Source organism: Sinocyclocheilus rhinocerous, unplaced genomic scaffold (assembly GCF_001515625.1).
Source record: "Sinocyclocheilus rhinocerous isolate Xijiao unplaced genomic scaffold, SAMN03320098_v1.1 scaffold1390, whole genome shotgun sequence".
NCBI classification, from domain to species: domain Eukaryota; kingdom Metazoa; phylum Chordata; class Actinopteri; order Cypriniformes; family Cyprinidae; genus Sinocyclocheilus; species Sinocyclocheilus rhinocerous.
The window spans coordinates 148,133-173,146 of NW_015665627.1; the positions used below are offsets into that span (position 1 = coordinate 148,133).

The window sequence follows — 25,014 nt, forward strand, 5'->3', positions numbered from 1 at the left end:
CATTATTTAGGTGTGTTACTTCCGTTTAACATTCTCACAGCTAGAATCCACTCTTATAATATTACAGGTTTGTAGGGTCATTTTTGTTTTGCAACCTGTGTTTAAATGGATGAACTTGCTTATTAGGTCCTTGTTAAATAGTTAGGCCAATGGTCCTCAACCTTTTTGACTCCTGGCCCCCATTGTCCACAAAAATGTTCTAAGGCCCCATGAATTTTCCAGTTTATTATTATTATTTTTTTCTGAATGAGGATTAAGGATTTATTTTTACTCAATGTCTACCTGATGAAATATTTTAGAGCTTGGCATAACAATGAAAATATATATTCTTTATAAAAATGCCCATAGTGTTATTTATAAATGTACATGACTTTGCAGTTCTAGAATATCCATATCCAGGTTCTATATCCAGGTTTTCCAAGACAATGAGAACCCCGGTTATTCAAAGAAAAAACGTGAGTAAACTTGCAACCAACTGAAGGCATTCATACTGAAACATGAAACATGCCAAAAACATGCTCAAAATAAAAAAAAAAGTGAGTAAACTCACTTTTTGGGCTGTCCTGTGGTTTATTTTGCAATAAAGACTGAATGTACATTATCCCAGTTATTACATGGCTACCTACCAAATGAGCAAATACGTAAAATATTACTTTTTTTTTTAATAAGCTGAAATTATTTGAAATTAAAAATTCTCTTTACGTACATAAAACACGTTTTAAAATAAGGTACCAGAGTAAGGTTATCAAAATCAGTTTCTTAAACAGCAATAAATATATATATATTTTAAATGGTACATCTTTACCGTATGATTTTTTTTCGCTGAATAAACGGAGCGTTGTAGTTCGTCGCTTGCGTGCAAGTGTGTAGCATCAATGTGGATGGAAGAGAGGCTGCGTACGCACGTCAAGCGCGCGGCCCCTTGAAGTGATCCGGGTCCTTCCGCTAGTTTGTGAATGACATCATTTCTGTGAGAAGTGCGCTGGGATACAAACAAGGGAGGCTGCTGCTCGCTAGCCCGCTAATGCAAGTAGGTCAATCCATGTGCTGAGAAATGAACAAGGATTTAAAAATCTGAGGAGGAAAGCAGTGGTTGGAATTACATTTGTGATGAGACGTTTGAAATTACGCTTGCACTCTTCGCTGTCCAGGGTCCTGTTTTACAAGCGCAAGCCTGTCGACCAGCCTCACTTTTCCACCAACCTCACGTTAGGTAAGAAAGATCCTGTTCCTGTTTAAAGGTCATATCAGGACAAGCGTCTTTAGGATTCATTTAGCTGTCCTGAATAAATGTAAATGTCAGCACTATGAACAGCTCGTGAAATCTCGGGATCAACATGGTCTTGGGTGCGGCTGCTACAAAATTGGCTGAAAATCGCAGAAGACATACGTCTTGTGTGTTTAATTATGCAAACGCCATAAAACACACACGAAAATGGGTAATTTTCAATAGATTCCTTATTCTAACGTTTATAGCTTGCACATTGATAATCGCGATGGTGCATAAGATTAAATATTAACCTGTTCGTTGCAAGTTCGTAGGAATTGAACAGCAACTGTGTTCGGATCACATCACATGACTCAGATGTCAGATGTTAGATGCATGACTGCCAGTGATGACTGCAGTTCCAGTCTTTTTTTTTTTTTTAATCTGAAATGTGAATTAATCTGAGCTGGTGAGAATCATGGAAGGAATGCTGAAGTGAGCATCCTATTCACATCTGCTGTGTGCTGAAATGCAGATCTGTAATTGTTTGAGACAAATGTATTTGATCTAAATCATACTGATATTTTGTAGGTTTCTAAGGTTGCTTTTAGGGAAGGAATCATGGAGTTACGTGTTGGGAGTAAATACCGTCTTGGGCGAAAGATTGGAAGTGGCTCCTTTGGTGATATTTACTTGGGTAAAAAGTATATTATTTATACAAATTGGCTACTGATGTAGATTTCATGGAAGTGTTGTGTCCTGATGTTGTAAAAAAAATCTTTCAGGTGCAAACATCACGTCAGGAGAGGAGGTAGCCATTAAACTGGAGAGTGTGAAGACTAAACATCCACAGTTACATATTGAGAGCAAGTTCTATAAGATGATGCAAGGTGGAGGTGAGAACTGATTTCCTTCGGTTTTCTTTTTGATGCTGCGAATGGGTTTCTAGACATGTCTCTTCAATCCTCTTTCAACCTTAGTGGGTATTCCCTCAATCAAATGGTGTGGTGCTGAAGGGGACTACAATGTCATGGTGATGGAGCTCCTGGGTCCAAGCTTGGAAGACCTGTTCAACTTCTGCTCAAGGAAATTCACACTTAAAACAGTCCTCCTGCTGGCAGACCAGATGGTAATTGCATTGAAAGTATATAAACAAGATATTATTGCTCATACTTAGGGTTAGTTATTTTAACAACCCCTTGTCTTACACTCTTTTTGCTACAGACACGACACTTTGTGTCTTATCGAGGGGAGCGTTGTATTACTTTTGTAAGTGATAAGACTTGGTGGAGAAAATGGGCAAAAATCCTATAGCTTTATATTGAAAGAGGGACCTGAGCCATATCTAGGGATCGGAATATCATAAAGATTTGTAAACAACCACCCAGAACACCGCATAGTAACACACTCAAAACTCCAAAAATATCATAGCAATTTTATAGCAATGCCATGGCAACTGTCTTCATAAATGAATTCTATCTTCATAAATAAATTCTAGGGTCGTAAATGCAAGTTTTTACTATATAAAAAGACAATATAAAATTTATATAAGTTTATAGAAAGTTATATAGTCATATATTATCGTTTGAATAGCCTGGCTGCAGAATTAAATTTTTTTACTTATGTAATGGAAGGGAATATTCATAAGAAAAGCTATATAAAATCTCCTCAATAAAACAGATTGTAAATATGTAGTGCTAAAACATCATATTAACCCAGGAAAAATTGAATTAGTAAAAATGTAAATAAATATAGATATTATACATTTGAGACAATCGTTTTAAATTTGTTTCTTGTTTATTCTTTCCAGATTAGCCGAATCGAGTACATTCACTCCAAGAACTTCATTCACAGAGACATTAAACCTGATAATTTCCTGATGGGGCTTGGCAAGAAGGGAAACCTGGTCTACATCATAGACTTTGGCTTGGCCAAGAAGTATCGTGACGCCCGCACACATCAGCACATCCCGTATCGTGAGAATAAGAACTTGACTGGTACTGCCCGCTATGCCTCCATTAACACTCACTTGGGCATTGGTAAGGGCACCAGAGGGCCACTGAAATGCATTCTGTTCATAAAAATTGACTCTTTATTTTGGGTTATTCTAAATTTACCTTGTTTCCACAGAGCAATCTCGACGGGATGATCTCGAGTCCCTTGGCTATGTTCTTATGTATTTTAACTTGGGTTCTCTGCCTTGGCAAGGCCTTAAAGCGGCCACAAAAAGACAAAAGTATGAGCGAATCAGTGAGAAAAAGATGTCAACCCCCATTGAGGTTCTTTGCAAGGGCTATCCATGTGAGTTGATGCGACTTGATCAGCTAGAAAATCATATGAAATTAAATTTCTCATTTAACTCTAATCTCTTTTTTTAATACATCTCCAGCCGAATTTTCAACCTACATGAACTTCTGCCGCTCTCTCCGGTTTGATGACAAACCTGACTACTCCTACCTGAGACAGCTGTTCAGGAATCTTTTCCACAGACAGGGATTTTCATACGACTATGTGTTTGACTGGAACATGCTGAAATTTGTATGCTTTTTAAACATTTTGCATTATTTATTGCAGTGTGGTTCAAATGTGCATTATATTGCTCACTTTGTGGGTTTTTCTGACTGTGTCAGGGCTCCAGCAGGACAGCAGAAGATAAAGAGAAGGAGCAGAGGGGAGAGGGAGAGGAGAGGGATGAGAGGACCGGAGGTGGACCGCCGGGTTCTGCGGCTCATGCTGTGCCTTCTGGCCCCAACCTCCCGGCCCCTAACAGGGTGCGCAACGGCCCAGACCCCGCCAGCTCAACACCTGCCTCCCGTGTGCCACAGTCTGGTGAGTCTGAGGATGACCGGAGGTGTTATTGATGTCTGTTCTATTTATGAGCAGGTTATTTATGAAGTATGTGGTTTCTCTTCCTTATTAAACCACACCCGCCTGACCTTCTGTGCTGTTGGTTATTGAAATCAACACTTACAACTTACCTGTTGATTTGTCTCTCAGGGAACGGATCTCCAAGAGCAGGCCGAGGAGCTGAGCGGGAAAGGAGAGTGTGTTTACGGCTGCACCGCGGTGCTCCTGCCAATGCCTCCCCTGACCTCCCTCTCCGTCACGATCAGATCCGCATAACTCCCCCACAGGTTTCCATTCACGTACTGGTTCTTTGCTTAATTCCCTGATATTTGTTTTTGTTCTGACCTTTCTCTGTCTCTCTCACACAGGTCAGCGTTCCATTCGAACACATGGGGAAATGAGCTCTGCAAGTTCTCTGTCATTTACTGTTTTTAGGAGGTTAGTGATTTTTTGTGTGGATCTTTTCGTTTATCCACAAATGCATTGAAATGCAATTCATACACATAATGACTTCTCATACACACAATACACCTCTTCTATGATGTGCATGGTTTTAATTTCTGAATTTTAAAATTAATCTGGATATTTTTGAGCGTTATGTTATGTCAGGGAGATACAACTGTCCAGATATCATAATAAAGAAAAAAAACATTTAAGTTTTTGGCAAAATCTCTTATTATTTCTTAAAAATATCAGTAAGGCAGTTATAATTTAATTATATAAATATAAAAAAATTGTCCACCAGATCAAAGTGATATGGTACGACCAACATACAGAAACGTGTGGAGAGAAAAAAAAACATAAAACAGGAAATTACATCAGAGAGATGACCCCTGCAGATCCTCATAATTGTTTGTCAAGTTCAATATGTCTATCAATGTGACATTTTATGACGGTTAGAATAGGGTTAGGGATGGTTAGTTCAGTGATACAACCCCCTAAAAGTTTTGATATTTATGAATTAATAATTCATGATTAAATATTCATTAAAGATGCATTCAATTGATCAAAAGTGACAGTAAAGATATATAATGTTACAAAAGTTTTATTTCATGTTCTGTTCTTTTGAACTTACTATTCAAAGAATTTTTTTTTTTAAAGTATCACGGTTTCCACAAAATATTAAGAAGCACAACTGTCTTCAACATTAATAATAATAAGAAATGTTTCTTGAGCACCAAATCAGCATTAGAATAATTTCTGAAGGATCATGTGACACTGAAGACTGGAGTAATGGTTGCTGAAAGTTAAGCTTTGCCAGGAATAAATTACATTTTAAAATAAATTAAAACTGAAAAGTTATTTTAAATAATATTTCACTATAGTACTGTTTTTACTGTATTTGTGATCAAATAAATAGGCTTCTTTCAAAAACATGTAAAAATCTCCACATTTTAATGATAGTATATGTTAGATTTTTCTTTATCTTGAACCTGCTTATTTGACTCAGCTACTATACTGCATAATAAATAGGTTTCAGTATATGAAAAGTAAAAACATTCTAATATAATTAACTTGTTGCTAAATTGTTTACATTTGCTTCATTTTGCAGGATTACAACAGACAACTCCCCTAAAGCATTTATATTCATCTTTCTATGTAAAATGGGAGTGTGACAGAGGCAAGAAGAAAGGAACCACATTTTTGTAATGGACAAAGTGCTCCCCCGTCCTCACGCACTGCAGGTTGTTGCTGTTGGAATGAGACATTGAAGATACAGATGCATGTGGACAGTGGATAGATGCAGTTTAATGAGGATCGCAAGACTCAAGGCTCAAACAGTGGAAGTGGAAAAGAGAATTTTTACCTGCGGCCTGATGAAGGTTCTGGTTGTTCTCTGTTTTGTCTGAAATGCCGGGAAAAAGAAGGACTTGCTTGTTGGACTGTAAAGTTAAAATGGAATATTGATAGAGTGTAACAAATGTATCCTTGCACAAAAAGTGTTGTATGTTGACACCTTACTGATGTATGAGGTTTCGTGGAACCATCTTTTCCATGTTAAGTATGAAATACGCAAAAGTTAAGAATTTCCAAGAATGTTGTTTCCAGCCAAACTGGTGTTTGTGCTGTAGACAACACTGAATGGATATTTAAGATTGCACATTGAACAGATGACATTTGAATTGTTGGAGATATTGATATAAATATGGGCTGTAGTGAACTAACCTAAAGATCAATTTGAACATTATTAAAGGCCTGAATTCCACTCTTACAATTACACAGCTGAACAATGTGGTGTAAATTGACATTAGCCATGACAACCTCATTTATAAATAAACACACATATCAACAGTATAATTGTTTCAGCTTACTGAACCTTGTGAACTTATTTAATTATTTTAAACACTAAGCATTTTTGCACAGCTGGTGTAATAACTCATGACTAAAGGTGTTTAATTCCAGTTTACCACTTTGAAAGGATTATTAATCGATGATTAAAACTGTCTTATAAATCAAGATCACAATACAATGTAAACATTGAAAAAACAGTTGTATGCAACACTTTACATGTACGTAAACGTGAAAAGTGGGGAAACAGACACATTTTGTAACTGAATTGATTCACATAAAACTACATTTCAAACTGTTGTTGCATGAAATGAAACTAAGTAAAAGAAAAACAAAAAACATATTTATGCATCTATTCTTGGATTATAATTCCCTTTTCCCAACAACTGCCTTATAGTAAGTAAATAAATACAATCTTAATTACTAATACAAATTTGCAAGTTTGCAACTTTCAATCGAGACTTATTGAGCAACTGAGGAATTCTGACATACAATAAAAAAAAAAGACGTTCCTTTTTTAGGAATAATGTACATGAGCTCATTCAGTTAGGAATACATTTGGATTAAATGAGTAAATACTATTTATTAAAAAATACGAGGTATTTATTTTTATTTATCTGTATAATTCTAGCAAACGACGTTCAGTATTACATAATTCTTAAAAATTCATTAGTTACTGTAAATTGCGTCACTGGATTAATGACTTTTATTTTGAAGTTTCTAAAGCTACAGCCCATTTTAGAAAAAAAGCCGCGTCTTGTTGTAGCAGACTTCACAGCCGCTTTCCACTTTTATCCCCGTTAATCTAATCCGCAAGAGATTTTATTCAACAGCAAGGGGAGAATAAGGAACTGCCTTTCAACAGCAGTCCACCTAAAACTGTACATAAAGTTCTTTAGAACAGTCGTGAATACACTGTAAGCGGTTTAAAGACGTGGTGAATTACTACATGGGAACAAATATAAAAGGACGGAGCGCAGATTTTCCAGCAGATATCAACGACGCTGGAATATAAACATGGATGACGGGCAGAAGCGATGGCTTTGAAGAATTAAGGCCGAATTGCTTCTCGTTTGTTTTCCTTTGTGCACGGCGAATGGTTTTAAATCTACGTTTATGTTATTGGTAAGTTGCTTGTTTATCTAGTCTGTAGATATTTTGTTTCCTTACTAATTTTAGGGCGAACTTCGACTATGTGACCCAACTAAATTTATGATGCTATTCCAAATAAGGTCAACGTTTAACACGAAAAGTGAACGCTGAATGCATTCAAAATATGATTTACGGTTCACCCAACAATTAAAACTCTGTAATTTACTGACCCCTTATGTTGATTCAGACCTGTATGACTTTTTTTTTTTCCTCGCCAGTCAGAGTTGACCATTGTGTCTTTTCTCAGAATGTCATAACATCTACTTTGTTTAACACGAAAAGTGAACGCTGAATGCATTCAAAATATGATTTACGGTTCACCCAACAATTAAAACTGTGTAATTTACTGACCCCTTATGTTGATTCAGACCTGTATGACTTTTTTTTTTTTCCTCGCCAGTCAGAGTTGACCATTGTGTCTTTTCTCAGAATGTCATAACATCTACTTTTGTCTTCCAGAGAACACAAAAGTAAAGAACGTTATACAGGTTTCAACAACATTAGAGTGAGTAAATATGACCAAACATTAAAGTACCTGGTAAAAAAACCATGACTTTAGCTTTAAGTTGGTGTAAACGGTGAAGATGGCCACTTTTAATAAGATGAGATACACACTAAGATGCTGTGACATATGGCTCAACATAATTTCCCGTTCTTCATACTTTGTAAATAGAAAAATTAAATCCACAATTTCTGCAAACCTAATTTGTCCTTGACCCTTTTTTAAGTTTTAGTTACAGTTAGTGCTTCTGTACAGTGTGACCCTTATTCATGTCTGAAAACTGCCACACGCCTTAATTTTTGTTTCAAGTATTTTAGAAATTAACATTCTGAAATTCGAAGTAAACAGATGTGCAACTAGTTTTCATACAGTCAGTGCAAATAATTGTAGAACATGTCTAGAAAATTATTAGCTAAAAATATTCATGCCATTTCATTGAAGTCAGCATGAAATGAAAATTCAATCTATCTATTTTCTAAATGCATATTATTAATCCTATGGTGAATGATTCATCCATGCATATGTTTCATGAAAAAGTTGAACTCTTAATTTTTAGTCAAAATATTATAACTCAATCTTCCAGTGAAACCATAGACTTCTCTCTGGTGATGTTTGCCAGACTTCTACAATTGTTTAGTCTGCTTAAACCCTGACCCTTTCTTACAATTGACCTCAAATTCGCATTCAGATTTGCCTCCATCCAATCAACAAATGATGGTTAGAACCAAGTCCCCACCCTGCTATTTTTTTCATTTACCCATTTTACCCGGATGTGCATCACAATATCAAGAAAAGATCTGTTACTACTTCCGTTTCATTGCGACTTTAATCTCTGGCTGAATTTAGTTTCATTTCTTTGCTTGCCCACATTATCTTGCACCATCTTACTGTGAAATGATTCGTGGTGTTTCACGAATACTGTTTCACACTCCTCTTTCCTTTCCTCTGATTCGTTTTCATGGCATCACATTTCTACTTTACACACCCTTCTTCAGCATGTTTGATCCCCACTGATTTTAACATCCCAATCTCTATTGCCACAGCTTCTGAGACGTGACGTGCCATTGTCTGTTCATTTTGGGGAGGAAGTTGTCGGGATGGCTCCTGGTTCGCTAGCCACAATGGCCCCTACTGGGCCCAACATCTCCTGGCTCCCAGAAGCTCCTCTGCTCACTCCAGAGCAGCCCATTTTCCTCATGACGACTGCGGCCCAGGCAGTGTCAGGCTTCTTTGTGTGGACGGCACTTCTACTCACCTGCCACCAGGTAAACAACCCCTAAACCAGCTGGGCCTGAGAATCAAAACTCAATCAGTGTATTTCAATGTGTTTGTCTTTGTTTTTTGCAGATCTACTTGCATTTGCGTTACTACAGCTCTCCCAAGGAGCAGAGGCACATAGTGCGCATCCTTTTCATCGTACCCATCTACGCCTTTGACTCCTGGCTCAGCCTTCTCTTCTTTACCAATGACCAGTACTATGTGTACTTCGACACAGTCAGGGATTGCTATGAGGGTAGGCTTTCTTTTCAGCTTTAAACACGACACCTTTGCGGCCTGTTTAATAGCCGTCTCCTGCTAGAGCAGCTCTCTGGATCTGTAGTCAGCTGGGATTTCCAGAAGCAATTGTTGCGTAGTAACCGTGTTTATCGCACATAAGTGGAGCGGATGCACATGGATAAACTAATAATCCAGGTGCTCGTTTGACACCAGACTAGTACAGTGCAGGGTTACTATTGAACTAAAGCTAAAATCATTTTCATTACTTAAACATTAACTGAAACTTAATATATATAAAAAAAACAAACTTAAACTTAAAACGACATTTTAAAGCAAAATTTTATTTCGGCTAGCTGCCAATGCCAAATTTCTTATTTTTGTAAGTAAAACCTAAACTATATATATTTACTCAGTGCAACTTATAACATCCAAGTGAAAGATATAACACCACAACATGTCAGGAAAAAAATAAAAACAGAATCACTGAGTTGGAAAACGGATCACCCCCTTGTGTCAGTATTTTGTTGAACCACCTTTTGCTTTAATTACAGCCTTTAGTCTGTTGGAATATGCCTCTACTAACTATGTTGGTGTTCTGTCTTTCACTTGGATGTTATAAGTAGCACTGAGTAAATACAGCTGAATAAAACAAAAAAATTGAGGCTGCAAAGCAACAAAAAATGGAATAAAAATGGAACACAACAAAATTACAAAAAAACTAAAATTAAAGTGAATACGGAAAAATATAAAAATGTGTTCCATGTGTTTGGAGGGGGGAGGGTTCGGTAAACTGTCATTCACACTAACTAGACCTTCAGCTGCACTGCTGTCTGTCTCTCGACTCAGCAGCAGCAGCAAAGAGCAGCTGTGGCTGCTGGGTGCACATGCTATATATAGAGCTGAGCTCCAACCTCCACTGCCACACATACACTACTCCACAGAGCATGGGAGGAGGACAAATTAACACCCACTGGGGATGCTGGGAACCAAGTTTCAGACTGTTTTGCGTGATTTTATAGAGTGCAACAGTTAGGTTCTGGAAGTGAAAATCCTGTTCATTTTCTACAGTACATAAAGATAAAGATTTTAGATTATAACATTGGAATGTTTCATAACAGTACTTTTGTGAATTTGATCCACACTTGATAATGAAAACAACAAAAAATTATTATTATAATTTACATTAAAAAATTGCTTAAAGTAGCTGGCTAGGTTATTTTTTTTTAAAGAAATTTATTCTTTTATTCAGATAGGATGTGTTAAATTGATCAAAATTGACAGAAAAAGACATTTATAATGTTGTAATATAATGTAATATACTTCTACTTAAAATAAATGTACACAGTAATCAAATATATTCAAATAGAAAGCAGTTATTTTAAATTGTAATGATATTTTACAATATTACTGTTTTTACTGTATTTCTAATAAATAAGAGACATCTTTCAAAAATCGTCTCATCTCCCCAAACGTTTGAAGGGTTGTGTACTTTATTACATCAAATCAAAGTTCGTAATGGTGTGATTCATCTTGGATCTGGTTGGTTCGGTTCATGCCTTAGAACAGTGTTTCCCAACCGGGGTGCCGTCTGTCGAGAGCAGGGGTGCCGTGTAAAAAAAATCCTTTTTTAATATTTTTAAATTGCTAAAATGTTCATAAAAGCAGCTATGATATAATATCCATTTCTGATGTCGCCAATAATTAGAGATGCACTGAAATTCCGGCTGCCGAAAATTAGTTCACTGCTCAGGTTTCACTTTCACACGGTGTGACGCTCTGCGTATTATCCCGCTCTATGCGTGTGCCATGGAAAATTTTATTTTTGATAACATTGTTTTAATATTGTATTTTGTTGTGCTGCACAGCCCACATGTTGATAAACTTTGAGTGAAATAAATGTTTTATTTCAATAAATACTATTCAAAATAACCTTGTCCTGTCCTCATTGCTTTATACAAATGTTAGTTTTTGCTTAGTCTTATGTAACTTTATTAATGTGAGTTCAGTCAACTTAAACCATTTAAGGCAATCGGTTTCCTTAAACCATTTGAGTAGCTATTTGAACTGAGTTAAGTTGTTTGAACTCAATTAGATTTTATTAATTGAACTCATAAGGTTTGTTTACTGAACTTAAAACTTTGAAGTTACCAGTACTCTGATTTATTGACTAAATCAACACATAAATATTGAGTCATGTGCACTTATATTTTAAAGTTAGCAGTACTCATATGTATTGGTTTCAAAACTTAAATGGTTTAAGGCAATCGGTTTCCTCAAACGGTTTGAGTTAACCTAACTTGTCGGGTTTTACAGTGTGGTAATTAAATAATGTTTACATATGTATAAAAGCCTACATTAAAATCTGTCATATAAATTGGTCTTTTCATTAGAAATTAGCCTACTGATTGCCACCATTGATGGACAATTTTTTTTTTATAATATTAAAAATATCTGTATGACATTATATTCTGCAGTTCTTCCCTGTTGTACCGAATATCTATACTTTCAAAGTATCATATCGAAGTTAGAAATTCAAATATTGTGACAAAATTAATTTTGTAGGGTGCCACAAATTTGTTAAAATTTCCAAAGGGTGCCGCGACTAAAGAAAGGTTGGGAAACACTGCCTTAGAATTCTTCATTGAAGAAGTTTCTGAAATCCTTATGGAGAAAACGACTGGTAAAAATGACAAGACTGCTGAAAATCTATGTAATTTTTGTGGGCGTCCTATAATCTCTGGTGTAGAAAAGCATATGGTGTACTCAAAGGATGAAGGATTCTGGTATTGCAATTTTTTTGTGTGGCATGGCCAGACCATCACGAGGGATATTTTGCCATGCACCACTGTATTGTTTAGCAAAAGTCTTTTGTAGGTGTTTGGTAAAACACTGATGATGATGGGATTTAGTCAGAAAGGTCTCCTGTGCTTGACTGCCAGTGCCACAGTATGAGATTAAATTATTGAGGTTTACTACCAAATGTGTTTTTATGAGAAGACTCAAAAGAAATCGCCAGACTTGAATCTCTGTTTTTGTATCACCCACGTAAAATAAAGATATAATTTCAGTGCTAATTCAATCCATCTTTTTTGCAGCATTTGTGATCTATAACTTCTTGAGCCTGTGTTATGAATACCTTGGAGGAGAGAGCGCTATCATGGCTGAGATCAGAGGAAAACCTATTGAGTGAGTGTCATATTCCAGTCATTCTTTTGTGTGAGAATTTTTCAATGCATTCCTCAAATCAATGCTCTTATTGATGTTTGATGAGACTGCAGGTGTATTTGTTAAGGACGTGTTTATACTTTGGCAGGTTTGGTTCAATTAAAATGAACTGCAATTGCTCTGTTAGTGTGGCTCATTTGAAGAAGTGTGAACGCTGCCATTCAAACTTTGGTGGGCCGAGGCTGAGACCTCCTGCCACTGTTTTGACTCCTTTACATATTTTAGAAACTGCATGTACACACATGAAACAAACGCATTTAGCCCAGCACGCAGAATGCGACCGTATCCTTATGCCTTTTGTTTTGTATCTTTAGGTTTGTGTTAAAAATGACAATGTGAACGCTAAGCGAACCAGGTCTAAATGTATCATTTTCTTTTTGGTCCGAACCAAAGGAACTGAACTACAAGTGTAAACACACCTTATATATTTATGTGAAACCGATCTTGTTTTGCTGTAGGTCCAGCTGTATTTACGGAACATGTTGTCTTTGGGGCAAGACCTACTCCATTGGCTTCCTTCGATTTTGCAAACAGGTTTGCTTTTTGATCACCTTGAGGAATCCTTGTTCCTATTTATGTTTATGTTTTCAGATATTTTTTTGAGTAATTTGTTTGTTTATTCATTTCGCAGGCCACTTTACAGTTCTGTGTAATAAAACCCCTGATGGCCATGATTACGGTCATCCTGCAGGCCTTTGGGAAATACCGTGATGGGGATTTCAAGTATGTGCTTCTCATGTGATGTCTGATCTGTGGCTATGATTTACCCTAATACTCCAGATTTAAAGTTTCAAAACTGAATTGTTGATTTTAGAATTATGTTTCGGATCCCACAGTGTCGCTAGTGGTTACCTGTACGTGACCATCATCTACAACATCTCAGTCAGCCTGTCTCTCTACGCTCTTTTCCTGTTCTACTTCGCCACCCGAGACCTCCTCAGCCCCTACAGGCCAATGCTCAAGTTCTTCATGGTCAAATCGGTCATCTTCCTCTCCTTCTGGCAAGGTAAGATCTACTGCTAAAGAAATATTAAAGTCAACATGAAATCGAAATTGACCCCGTTTAGATTAAAACACGGCCTGAGTCTTACTGTGCACATTTCATCAGTCTACATTATTCTAAAAACAAAAAAATCTTAATCATATTATTCATCAAAACCTGCTCCACCCCTCAAATAACTTTTTTTTTTCAGTTGACGTCAATAGGTGTTTATGTTGCCCAATTATTGTTTTTGTCTTCTGTATGTAATGTCAGTTCTTCATGGATAAAACTAAGTCCTGCTTTTTTTCTTCTTGTTGAATATTCTCTGAAATGCATTGTGTATTGTGAATGCAGTTTCATGTTGACTTTTTAACTATTTAAAGCTGTTGGTAAACTGTGATCTTGCCGGTCTTCCAGGCATGCTGCTGGCCATCTTGGAGAAATGTGGTGCGATTCCTCAGATTAGCTCTCCTGAGGTTTCTGTGGGTGAGGGAACCGTTGCAGCTGGATACCAGAACTTCATCATTTGCATCGAGATGTTCTTTGCCGCCTTGGCCCTGCGACATGCGTTTACCTACAAGGTCTACATGGACAAAAGACTGGATTCCCTTGGTGAGCTTTAGACCTTTGTTTCTTTGTTCATGAACAAATGGCATATGTTTTTTCCTCCATTATATTTAAAACAATGTTAAAAAAGTAGTTTACACTACAGTTAAAAAGTTTGGGGTCGGTAAGTTTTTTAAAGTTTTTGAAAGAAGGCTGCATTTATTTAATAAATGTTTTTTTGTTTTTTTAAGTAATAACAGTAAAAACAGTATTATTATGAAATATTATTACAATTAAAAAAATTTTTTTCTATTTTATTATATTTTTAAATGCAATTTATTCCTATGATGGCGAAAATGAATTTTTAGCAGCCATTACTCCAGTCTTTAGTGTCACATGATCATTTGTTGAAAACAGTTTTGCTGCTTAATATTTTTGTGGAAATAATTGTTTCAGGACCTTTTGATAAATAGAACGTTTTTTTTAAATATATATTTTTTTACATTATAAATGCTTTAATGTTACTATTGATTATTTTAACCGATCCTTGCTGAATAAAAGTATGTATTTCAAAAGTAAAAAACTTACAGACCCCTTACTTTTTTTTACCCTAATCAAGGAATGGTTTATCGAAATTTCAAGAACAGTCATTCTCTCTTAACATTTTGTCACAATCATAATGGGTCTGATGTCATGGCTGACTCTCTCTTTTTTCTTCTGCTTTTCTTCTGTAAATTATTAATTCCTCAATCCATTCATTGTTATTTGTTCTTTCAATGCATTTTTTACAATTATTTATTTATCTTTGCACATCTTGCTTTCAAATTCTCTTCATTTTATTTGCTCATCCCATGCAACACATCCACCCTTCCGCCCCTTTCCATCTTTTCTTCGTTTCTCCTTTTAATGCTGCACTCTAAAGGCCCTGTTCCTACATATGGACAGTACGGTAGGCTACAGTTCCTGATCTTAAATCACATCTCCTCTCTATTTGATAGTGTAGGGACAGTGAACTCTTAAAGGGATAGTTCACCTAAAAATGCGAAGTCGATCTTGTGTTTTTCCTCTCTTTCTCTGAAGCGTCTCTTCCCTCATGCCATCATCCATCTCTAATTAAGTTCTCTGTTCTTCTCAAGGTCGCTGTGCCCCCATGAAGAGCATCTCCAGCAGCTTGAAGGAGACCATGAACCCCGGAGATATGGTTCAGGATGCCATCCACAATTTCTCCCCAGCCTACCAACAGTACACCCAACAGTCCACCCTGGAGCAGGGGGTCACCGCGCCGCCCATATCCCGCAACCACAGCTGCGTGAGTGCTCGGGACAATGAGAAAACCCTGCTGCTTAGCTCCGATGATGAGTTTTAACTCGCTCACCTGTCGTCCTGAGCATAGGTACTCCGTAAGGGACCGTTTACTGCTACGGTAGTGTAATGATGAGGTTCCGTTAACATAGGAACAGGTTATTAAAGGACCATCTTAAGCAAGTAGTTACGTTCAAGTGCAGTAGAATATGAAATTAAGCTGCTTATACTTGCTTAGTTGTTGAAACAGTCTTTAAAGAAAAATCTTGATGTGCTTTTATCTGATAATGTTGAATGGGTTAAATAATACGTTCATCTGTACTTTTAGCCAAATTTTGAAAACCCACATGGTCTGACACTTCAGCATTTGAATTGATGTATTTTTTATGCTTCTTGTAGTTTTACATAGGGGGTGTTTGGACATCCCAGCATATTTATAAAGAGCAGTGTATTGGAGGGCCCCCATTCGGTGGGAATGTTACCGTTTTTGATTTACAAGTTCAAGTGCACCTTTCCTTCTGTTTCAACAGTGTTTATAGCTTCCTAAGTGAATTAAAGTGCAGTGGTGAATGAAAGAGCGCACTGACGGTAGAGGGAATACCAGCTGTTCAAACACACCATTGTTGTTTTGACGGATGAATCAAGGGACGGGGAGAGGTTGATGGTCCACGATAAGATTACAGATTAAGGCGGTCTGGATTATAAAGCTGGAACATTACTTGCCTGTTGCAGATTAGCACAGGCTTTCAGAAAAGTGTGACCATCCTGGACCACTGCAGAAAAAGCATCTATCTAGGTTTGCTGAGCAGTTTAAAAGATAGATTTAGGCTACGCTTCTTAGTTTATGCTAGACTTTCACTGAGAAAGAACAGTAAAGTACCATCATCTTATCCGTATTCTGTTGTCTGTCTGATGGTAATGTGAAATTTATAGAATTTGAAAATTTAAAGGGACAGTTCACCCAAAAATAACAATTGTGGTCATTTATTCACCTTCGTGTCATTCTAAAACTGTGTTTCTTCTGTGAAACACGCAAAAAAGAAAAAAAAATCGGATTGTTTCTGAACTTCATACAATGAAAGTCAGTGGGGTCCAAATCAACATTGAACCTTTCGTAAAGAAACACAAAGGCATATTTCAAAATATCTTCTTTTGTTTTCCACCAAAAGTAAATCATACAGGTTTGAACAACCATGTGGGTGAGTAAATGATGACAAAATTGTCCGTTTTGAACTGTCTTTTTAATAGGTATTTTTTCCCACTAGAGGGAGGCATATCTCACAGTTCACACCCTTTATCTTTATGGGACCCGCCAGTTATCACTGATCCTTTGAGAGCCACACCAGTCTCTCCCATTCTTCAGAAGCATCCGCCACTTGCGCTTTACCTTCTCAGATAGCACTAGGCCCTCAAAGACCAAGCTTGAAGCTTGCGGTTGGTTAGATAGCATCTTTGGAGTTACTTATTAACTGTCCTACACTTTTATTGGTACAATAGAGGCCAGTATAAACACAATGCAGCTGGAACCAAGTACGAGTATGTATAGTTACCTGCTTATAATGTTAGTGTTTCGTAGTGTATTCTTTATAAGAGGAGGATTTCTTTTAATAACATTGACGTTATTGTAACTTGCACCAAGCAGTTTTGTATATTTAGGAGAAGTCCGAATATCCTAGAACATTTTGGCCAGTTATTTCTGTATGTTAATATTCAGAGAGTGGTTTAAAGTAACATAGGAATCGCTGTTACGTTTAAAATATATATTTTGCAAAAACATATTTTGAAGTTACACTAAGACATTCTTTGTACTATCATGCTATTTTAAACAGAGCATTATGTATTACTATGTCAAAGATTTTGCTTCTATTTTTTTCCCTTGATGCTCTGGCCTTGGAAACATTAAAGAATGTTGTCTGTAAACGTTTGTGCGATAGTTTTTACTCAGTGAATACACACATTTCTATATACAATATATACAACATTTATTTCAATTAAACGATATAAAATAGACAATGAATTTACCATAGAAAAATACAGATAATAAATACAAACATCAGTTGTTGTTTTTTTTTTTTAGCTCTGCCCTCTTACAAAACGTTCAGCACATTGTTCTGAAGCACAAGTGTCAGGGACATGATATTACCAGGTAAGATTCTCAGTACTGAAAATAACATTGCTAACTACACTTAATAAAAAAAAATCACCAGAGATATCCACGTTTAACATGGCCGATCATTACTTGATCATACAGTTTCACCCTGTTTACTGAAGTAAACCAGGCTTGTAGTCGGCAAGTCATCCTGACGACCACGGGTTAATGTGATGTACATGTGATATTATTTTTGTCTTTCACTTTCCTTCTGTCACTTTCTTATCCTCCTTTTTTTCCCCCTCCCATGTGAGCTGCAAGTGCTCACTTCTCCTTCTGGCTGCTCTCTTCCCCTTTGTCCTCTATTTTCACATCTTCCTCAGATTCCCCTTCCTCTCTCTTTTCCTTCTAATGGAATTTTTTAAATATTCCAGCTGTCCAAAATATTCAGATACGTTTTAATCATAAATAGCAAATAATATAAATGGTCTTGGTTTTAAATACAAAAATACCACTACAAACAAGTCGCTCTAATATTAGTACAAATATGACCCTCACACGTACTGAACCATTTACGGGTAATAAGGCTGTATACCTTACCATTACTAAACTACTTACTCATTACAACAAGTAAACATTACAACAACAAAAAAAACACAATAATTAAAACAATGACCCCAAACTAGTCGATCAGAAGTAGTATTTAGACCAATCACAGCACAAATTACCTTCAAACATCTTATTTCGAACACAAATAAAATAGCTTTTATGTCTGTTGTTGAACATTTGTCTTTTATACAAACATTAAAATATATAAATGGCATGTATCAATAGATCTGCACGTTCTCTAGTCCCATGATTCATTAATACCATGGAGATAATCCAGCAAAACTAACCAGCTTCCGAAATGTTGAAGACAAGTTGTTAGGACTATTTTTTTTGAACATGTATCACCATCCAGAAAGCACAGTAATGGGCATAAATAGCATTAAAGCTATCATTAGCAATAGCCTTGTGCAGACTTATACACTTGTCATGATATTCGAGGCCACAACAACAGTACTGAGATTATTCTTGGACATTTATAAGACTGTATATACAGTCTCTGTGTGTTATATATATTTAAGTGAATCTGTAATTCCCAACTGGTACTTGTTTTTCTTCCTGTATATGTGAGTATACATGGTCTGGTCTGTGCGATCATACTGTGTACCTATGTGTGTCTGCGTATACATGCGAGCGTGGTGTCCTAGGATGCTCCTTGCTCTCTAGGGGTGTGCACCTGCTGCGGTGACTTCACTATGGTAATGACGGAGGCTGTGTTCAGACGGGGTGTGGTGGCCAGCAGACTGCCTCCTCCGGATTCCAGACCTCTGGCAAAGCGCTGCAGGGCAGCGAGACGGGCACCCAGCCCTTCCAGCTCCCGCCGCATGCCTGCGTTCTCGGACCCCAGCCGCTCCACCTCCCGCTGCAGCTCCTTCTTCTGCTGCTCCAGGGCTTCACGCTGGGACACGCGCTTTACCAGACAGCTCGCCGCGTAGCCGCGGTTTTTCAACGTGCGCCGCCTCTGCTTCAACTTCTGCACTTCCTCGCGTGACAAACCGCGTAAGTGCGTGTTGAGCTCGCGCACAGACAGCGACATGAGCTCACTGTCGGACAGCACTGGGACGTTCTCCCCGCATTCCCTCTTCACCTGAAATAATGGAACATTATTTGCATTGTAAAAAATATTCTTGGTAAATGTTACATTTACTGTAAAACAGGCAACTATGGTTGCCAGAAAATTCACTGTAAAAAATATGGTAAAATGTTTCAGGTATTACCAGATAGAATATTGATGCCTGTATAGTTTTCAGCATACAACAGTAAATTTAAGTGCTATAATGTTATTTTACTAAAATATGCTATTTACCTAAATGTATTGACAACCACCATAATAATAGAGATGGTAAAATAGAAAGCCACATGATGAATCAGAGTTCATCATAAGTGGCCTGTCCATAAAACATGACCAATACTCCTTATTTAAACAGTTCACAGGGCTATACACGAAAACAAAATGCCATCAGACACTAAAATAATACAATTAACACTTGCTAAATAACAGAAAAACACCCTAATGTACATTACTGATAACAAAAAAGAGAAGATAAGAAAATAATAAAATATAACCATGTGATGTTGATGTCAGGAATGACTTTTGGGAATGTCCTTTCTCCCTGTATATTATGTGGCAATCACTGATCTATATAATGTCCTCTATTATAGATCAGTGGTGGCAATTCATAGTTGTTGCCAGCAAATATACCATACATTTGACAGTATTTTACAGTAAAATTACATAAAACGATGGTACACCATTTACAGTTTCTTGTCATATATGTGACCCTGGACCACAAAACCAGTCTTAAGTGTCAATTTTTCGAAATTGAGATTTATACTTCATCGGAAAGCTGAATAAATAAGCTTTCCCTGTCCTTTCTCCCTGTTTATTATGTGGCAATCACTGATCTATATAATGTCCTCTATTATAGATTAGTGGTGGCAATTCATAGTTGTTGCCAGCAAATATACCATACATTTGACAGTATTCCTAATGATTTTTGCCATAAAAGAAATATTGATAATTTTGACCCATACAATGTATTTTTGGCTATTGCTACAAATATACCCCAGCGACTTAAGACTGGATTTGTGGTCCAGGGACACATATGGTAAGGTAACTTACAGACAGTTAACCAATTAACAGGTTTTACGCTAGCATTTTTACAGTCTATTTTTGTAAAAAACTGTGTGTGACAAAATTCACAAAAGTGTATTCAGTAACATGATATTTACCTTCAGGGCTTTACTAGCTCTGCTGTCTGAAGTCATTCTCTGGATTTATGTATCTCTGAAACCTGTAAATGTCAAATAAACCAATTAAGTGAAAATGTGCATGGAATTGTGAAGTAAGTCACTAAAGTTATTAAAGTAAGTCACGATATTGTGAATGTAGTCAAAGCTAAAGGCCGTTGTTCGGGTTGGCACGGCAAAACGACTATATTCACAGTACTGCAACATCTTTGAGTGCCTTGCTTTTATAAAACAGTCAAAGCATAATACAAATATCACAGACTCAAATTTGTTATTAAATAATTTTAACAAGTGACATCTTCCACTAGAAGGCATAGAACCCTGACATAATAACAGAGAATGATGTAATACAATAGAAATAACGACGATCTGCATTGCGAGATGCGCAGTTATGATGATTTGCTATCAGTTTTATCGGCACAGATTTGAGCAATTTCTTTATCTCCAGAAAATACTATAACAGGATTACAGAATCAATTTCTATCTGAAGTATAAATCGTTTTATTTTATGGATTCATTTCTTTCCAATGAATTATTTCTAACTTAAATAGGCTATGTAAATTATACATGTTTAAGATATCTGCATCAACTATTAAAAAATATCGGTTGACCACTATGAACAGGTGTATTTTGTCATAGCTGGTAAAGGAAGGTGGGTTTTAGCACAGAATAAGGAAGACAGAAGACAGGAACTAAAAGTTTATAAATATATAATGTGGTTTGTGTGGTCAGATTTTAAAGACCATTTAAAGACAATAAACCTCCAGTTCTTATTTCATCTTTCTAAACTTAGGCTTCCCGTATCCAAAGAGTAGCACTTTTTTTTTCTTGACAGTGAATCTTGACTGGACCTGGTCAAAGTCCAGAAGCAGAAGTGAACGCTGCTGACCATGAGTTTCCCGTCATGCGTGTTAAGTGCGCCTATCATCCGCGAGCTGCTGCTGCCTCAAATAACCGACTGAGCTTTTCCACAGAGTCACAGTGATTCAGCACAAGTCCTCCATTCCTGACTTCACAGCAGCTCCTTACTTTCCTTTCGCATTTCGTGTTTTACAGCATTTATAAACGTCCCAGTTACTCAGTGACAACAGATATTATCACGTACTGTACACATAAACGGTATAAATAAAACTCAGGTTTAGTAAACAACATCAACAACAACACAAGTCGTTTTCCCTGAAGCGTCTTGAGGTTGACATGCTCCATAAGTATTGCGTTACTTACAACGAGACAGTTTAATACAAATCTTTCAAATATATAATTATATATAAAACAGGATTATAACAACGTAAGAATCCGTTTATTACATAAGATATTACTTGTTCAAACCAAACCATTATTTTGCTGACTATATTCGTTTCTGATCGAAAACAACATACATGTTTACACGTTTTGAGTAGTTCTGAACACAATACATACGGTTATGCTAATACAAATATATATTTTAACTGTCTGAATCGACAGCATCCAAGTTAAGCAGCTAACGTTATTTCCTTATTCGCGTTAGCTTGTTGCTACACCTAACATCGTGATAAAAAACACGCTGTTCGCCCTCATGAAGACTAATACTATTAAACATTTATAAAATACGACTAAATGATCTTAATAGAAAATCTAAACCATAACAGTATCCGTAGTGGATATTACGTTAAAACGAACACTGAGTGCATGTACGTTAACGTTACGTTACAGCAGGTTTGCTAACACCCCTCCGTTTCCTTAGTGTAAACAAATGTCGAAAAAGAGAAAAAAAAAAGAAAATCTTGCCTGGTATTGATATCTCTTCTTTGCTGTTTTCACACGAAGCTAAATATGGATCAGTCCACGAATCTCACCGCTGGTTCGGTGTTTCGACTGACATACGTTATCGCAGCACGGCCCGTGTTTAGACGGACTAGAGAGCTAAACGCCTTTTTCCCGGAATCAGTCCACCATCAGCGGGCTGGATCCTTTCATTCATAAAAAACACACACACGATGACTTAAGGCTTCAAGAATGAGGGCGGGACCACACAAAATATCAGTCAACAACCTTGTGAAACTTCTTTTTTTATTAACCCATTTAATCCCACCGAGATTTATAGTTGAGTTTAAAAAGAGTTGATGATGTATTTTACACATTGTCAACTAAATGAAAGTGTAGACTGACGTGAACATCTTTACATGGTGTAAGTAGCCTACATGTATACAGCCGTTTATTTCCAATGAATAAAAACTATCATCCATAACGAGTATAAATGTATTTAAGGACAATAATGAATGTCTAGCCTAAATCTTTCATTTTACGTTTTAGCATGCTATTCATTTTTAAGTGGGGTGGATTAGGCTAGGCCTATAGCTAATGTAGGACACTTTTTGCAATTTTGCAAAAATTATTTCCATAATGAAGCCAAAACGATAAATCAAAATCTTATATCATGCTCAAATCTGGGACATTATGTTTTGGGTTAGAAATAGTTTAATTTTTGCAAAGCAAACTTCACATTTAACACTCCTGGTTAAATGTGCATACCCATGGTTAATTAACTTAGTAGGCCTACAGTGTGTTTGCTGTTACCATCAGTTTGTAAAAAAAAAAAAACCTATAGTAGCCTATATGTTCACATGTGGAATGTTAAATACAACTATATAACAGAAATAACATACTATTTAAAACAATACAAAAAAGTCTGATTTCTGGCAGCAACAATAATAATAACCAGCCTAATGAAGTCAAAAATGTAAAATTGGACTCAACAAAGATAGCAAAATAACTTCATAAACTATATAAAAAAAGATTAAAACTTTGGAACATGGAATGTCTTGATATTGAACTGATATCAACTGATATTAAACTGATATTAAACTGATATTAAACTGATATTAAACTTCTATACTCTGCACATAGTTGGTAAGAATATGGAACATGTATTTTCAAAAGCATGTGTTAAGCAAATTGTAATGATAAAACATTTCATAACAGAAATAAGCAGTCCTTGCCAGTTGTGGACTTTTTTCAGGATCCCATTGTCTTCTAGTCTCTACATTTTTAATTGGGAAATTTTTAATTTTTAAACAAATAATATTGCTGCATTATAAGCCCAAATTGAATAACAGTATATTTGATTGTCCCACATTAATCAAAACATGCTGTCCCACTTTTGAAACATCCTTTTCTAAAGTGGGACAACAAAGATTGCTTTAAATAGGAAATATTCTTAACACATCTTAACATTATTGCAAAAAGCATGTGTTAAGCAAATTGTAATTATAAAACATTTCATAACAGAAATAAGCAGTCTTTGCCAGTTGTGGACTTTTTTCAGGATCCCATTGTCTTCTAGTCTCTAAATTTTTAATTGGGAAATTTTTAATTTTTAAACAAATAATATTGCTGCATTATAAGCCCAAATTGAATAACAGTATATTTGATTGTCCCACATTAATCAAAACATGCTGTCCCACTTTTGAAACATCCTTTTCTAAAGTGGGACAACAAAGATTGCTTTAAATAGGAAATATTCTTAACACATCTTAACATTATTGCAACATTTCATGTACAAATGCATCACAAATGTAATTTGATAATAAATTAGAACATTGTTTTATTTATAAAAGATTTATATCATTAATTGTGTCTAAGTCACTGATCTTTGAGTGAACTTCACAAGAGGTACTTCCTCATTGATGATTTTCATGGTCACAATTATGGCATAATTTTCAGAAAGTCAAGTTACTTCAATAGCTTGACACCCCTGCTTGAATTCAACACCAATCTTGTTCACTTTAATGTTGTAAAATAAGAGACAAATGCACTGAAGCGTAGGTGTCCAACATTAGTCAGTGTCCCACATTACATGAATAGACTATATACATTTTAGATAAATATATAATTGTGTACATATGTAATTGTTATGTTTTCATATGCAAGTTATTGCCACTTGAATTTGTAAATTGAAATATTTCAATGAAGCGTTTAATTTAATGAAAAGATGATGTCACTGTCAAAGCTCCATAAAAGACAGCATTCCTAAAACAATATGTACAGCTGTCACTTTTTATAAATACAATATTTTAAGGCTATTAAGGTAAGACCACTCTTTCTCGTATATATTGTGATCAAAATATAAACAATGTATTTGATTTTATATTTATAAATGTATTTGATCATATTTAATGCTTATTTTAAAGTAATTAATAAGTATTAATTCAATAAGTAATTGAAAACTCTTACATTAAATGAAATACAGTATAATTAGATGAAATGGTTTATTATACATAAAATTTAACAACAAATACTTTCCCATCAGTTACAACTGTGACCAGAAATAAAACTCAAGCTTTCACTAACTTGAAAGCTTTTAAGAAAAGACATACTGCTTGTTCCAAGTATTCATGCAAAAAAAGTATTATGTAATAAATAAAAATAATAAAATAAACAATCTGTTGATTCGAAACAACGGTCTGAAACTCGCGCGGTAGCCGTATTTCCTCTTTTTTTTTGTATGAAGTGACGTGAATATGTACGTAATTTAAGTTCCT

General features: G+C 36.0%; 3 protein-coding genes across 6 annotated transcripts; 2 read left to right on the forward strand and 1 right to left on the reverse strand.

Moving 5' to 3' along the window:
* The first annotated feature begins 948 nt into the window (after positions 1 to 948).
* LOC107731422 (casein kinase I-like) lies at positions 949 to 6,659 on the forward strand. 3 transcript variants are annotated; one of them, XM_016542496.1, is made up of 12 exons: positions 949 to 1,030; positions 1,152 to 1,213; positions 1,799 to 1,904; positions 1,993 to 2,103; positions 2,188 to 2,336; positions 3,018 to 3,246; positions 3,338 to 3,508; positions 3,597 to 3,745; positions 3,838 to 4,036; positions 4,205 to 4,341; positions 4,423 to 4,492; positions 5,607 to 6,659. In XM_016542496.1, exons 3-11 carry the CDS (start codon positions 1,829 to 1,831, stop codon positions 4,453 to 4,455), a joined length of 1,254 nt encoding a protein of 417 aa, XP_016397982.1. In that variant the 5' UTR covers positions 949 to 1,030; positions 1,152 to 1,213; positions 1,799 to 1,828; the 3' UTR covers positions 4,456 to 4,492; positions 5,607 to 6,659. The 3 variants fall into 3 exon arrangements, with proteins under 3 accessions (XP_016397982.1, XP_016397981.1, XP_016397983.1); XM_016542495.1 differs by having other exon boundaries at positions 949 to 1,213; XM_016542497.1 differs by having other exon boundaries at positions 949 to 1,213; positions 1,808 to 1,904.
* Positions 6,660 to 7,093: 434 nt separating this feature from the next.
* Positions 7,094 to 17,469, forward strand: LOC107731404 (transmembrane protein 184B-like). 2 transcript variants are annotated; one of them, XM_016542465.1, is made up of 10 exons: positions 7,094 to 7,468; positions 9,041 to 9,262; positions 9,345 to 9,510; positions 12,590 to 12,680; positions 13,178 to 13,253; positions 13,351 to 13,442; positions 13,556 to 13,725; positions 14,119 to 14,313; positions 15,170 to 15,196; positions 15,384 to 17,469. In XM_016542465.1, the coding sequence occupies exons 1-10, from the start codon at positions 7,460 to 7,462 to the stop codon at positions 15,611 to 15,613; spliced, it is 1,278 nt and encodes a 425-aa protein (XP_016397951.1). In that variant the 5' UTR covers positions 7,094 to 7,459; the 3' UTR covers positions 15,614 to 17,469. The 2 variants fall into 2 exon arrangements, with proteins under 2 accessions (XP_016397951.1, XP_016397952.1); XM_016542466.1 differs by lacking the exon at positions 15,170 to 15,196.
* A 143-nt stretch (positions 17,470 to 17,612) lies between these two features.
* On the reverse strand, positions 17,613 to 22,466 carry LOC107731405 (transcription factor MafF-like). The gene is made up of 3 exons (XM_016542467.1): positions 22,262 to 22,466; positions 20,477 to 20,538; positions 17,613 to 19,331 (listed from the first exon to the last, which is right to left on the reverse strand). Exons 2-3 carry the CDS (start codon positions 20,510 to 20,512, stop codon positions 18,888 to 18,890), a joined length of 480 nt encoding a protein of 159 aa, XP_016397953.1. The 5' UTR covers positions 20,513 to 20,538; positions 22,262 to 22,466; the 3' UTR covers positions 17,613 to 18,887.
* Between the last annotated feature and the right edge of the window lie 2,548 nt (positions 22,467 to 25,014).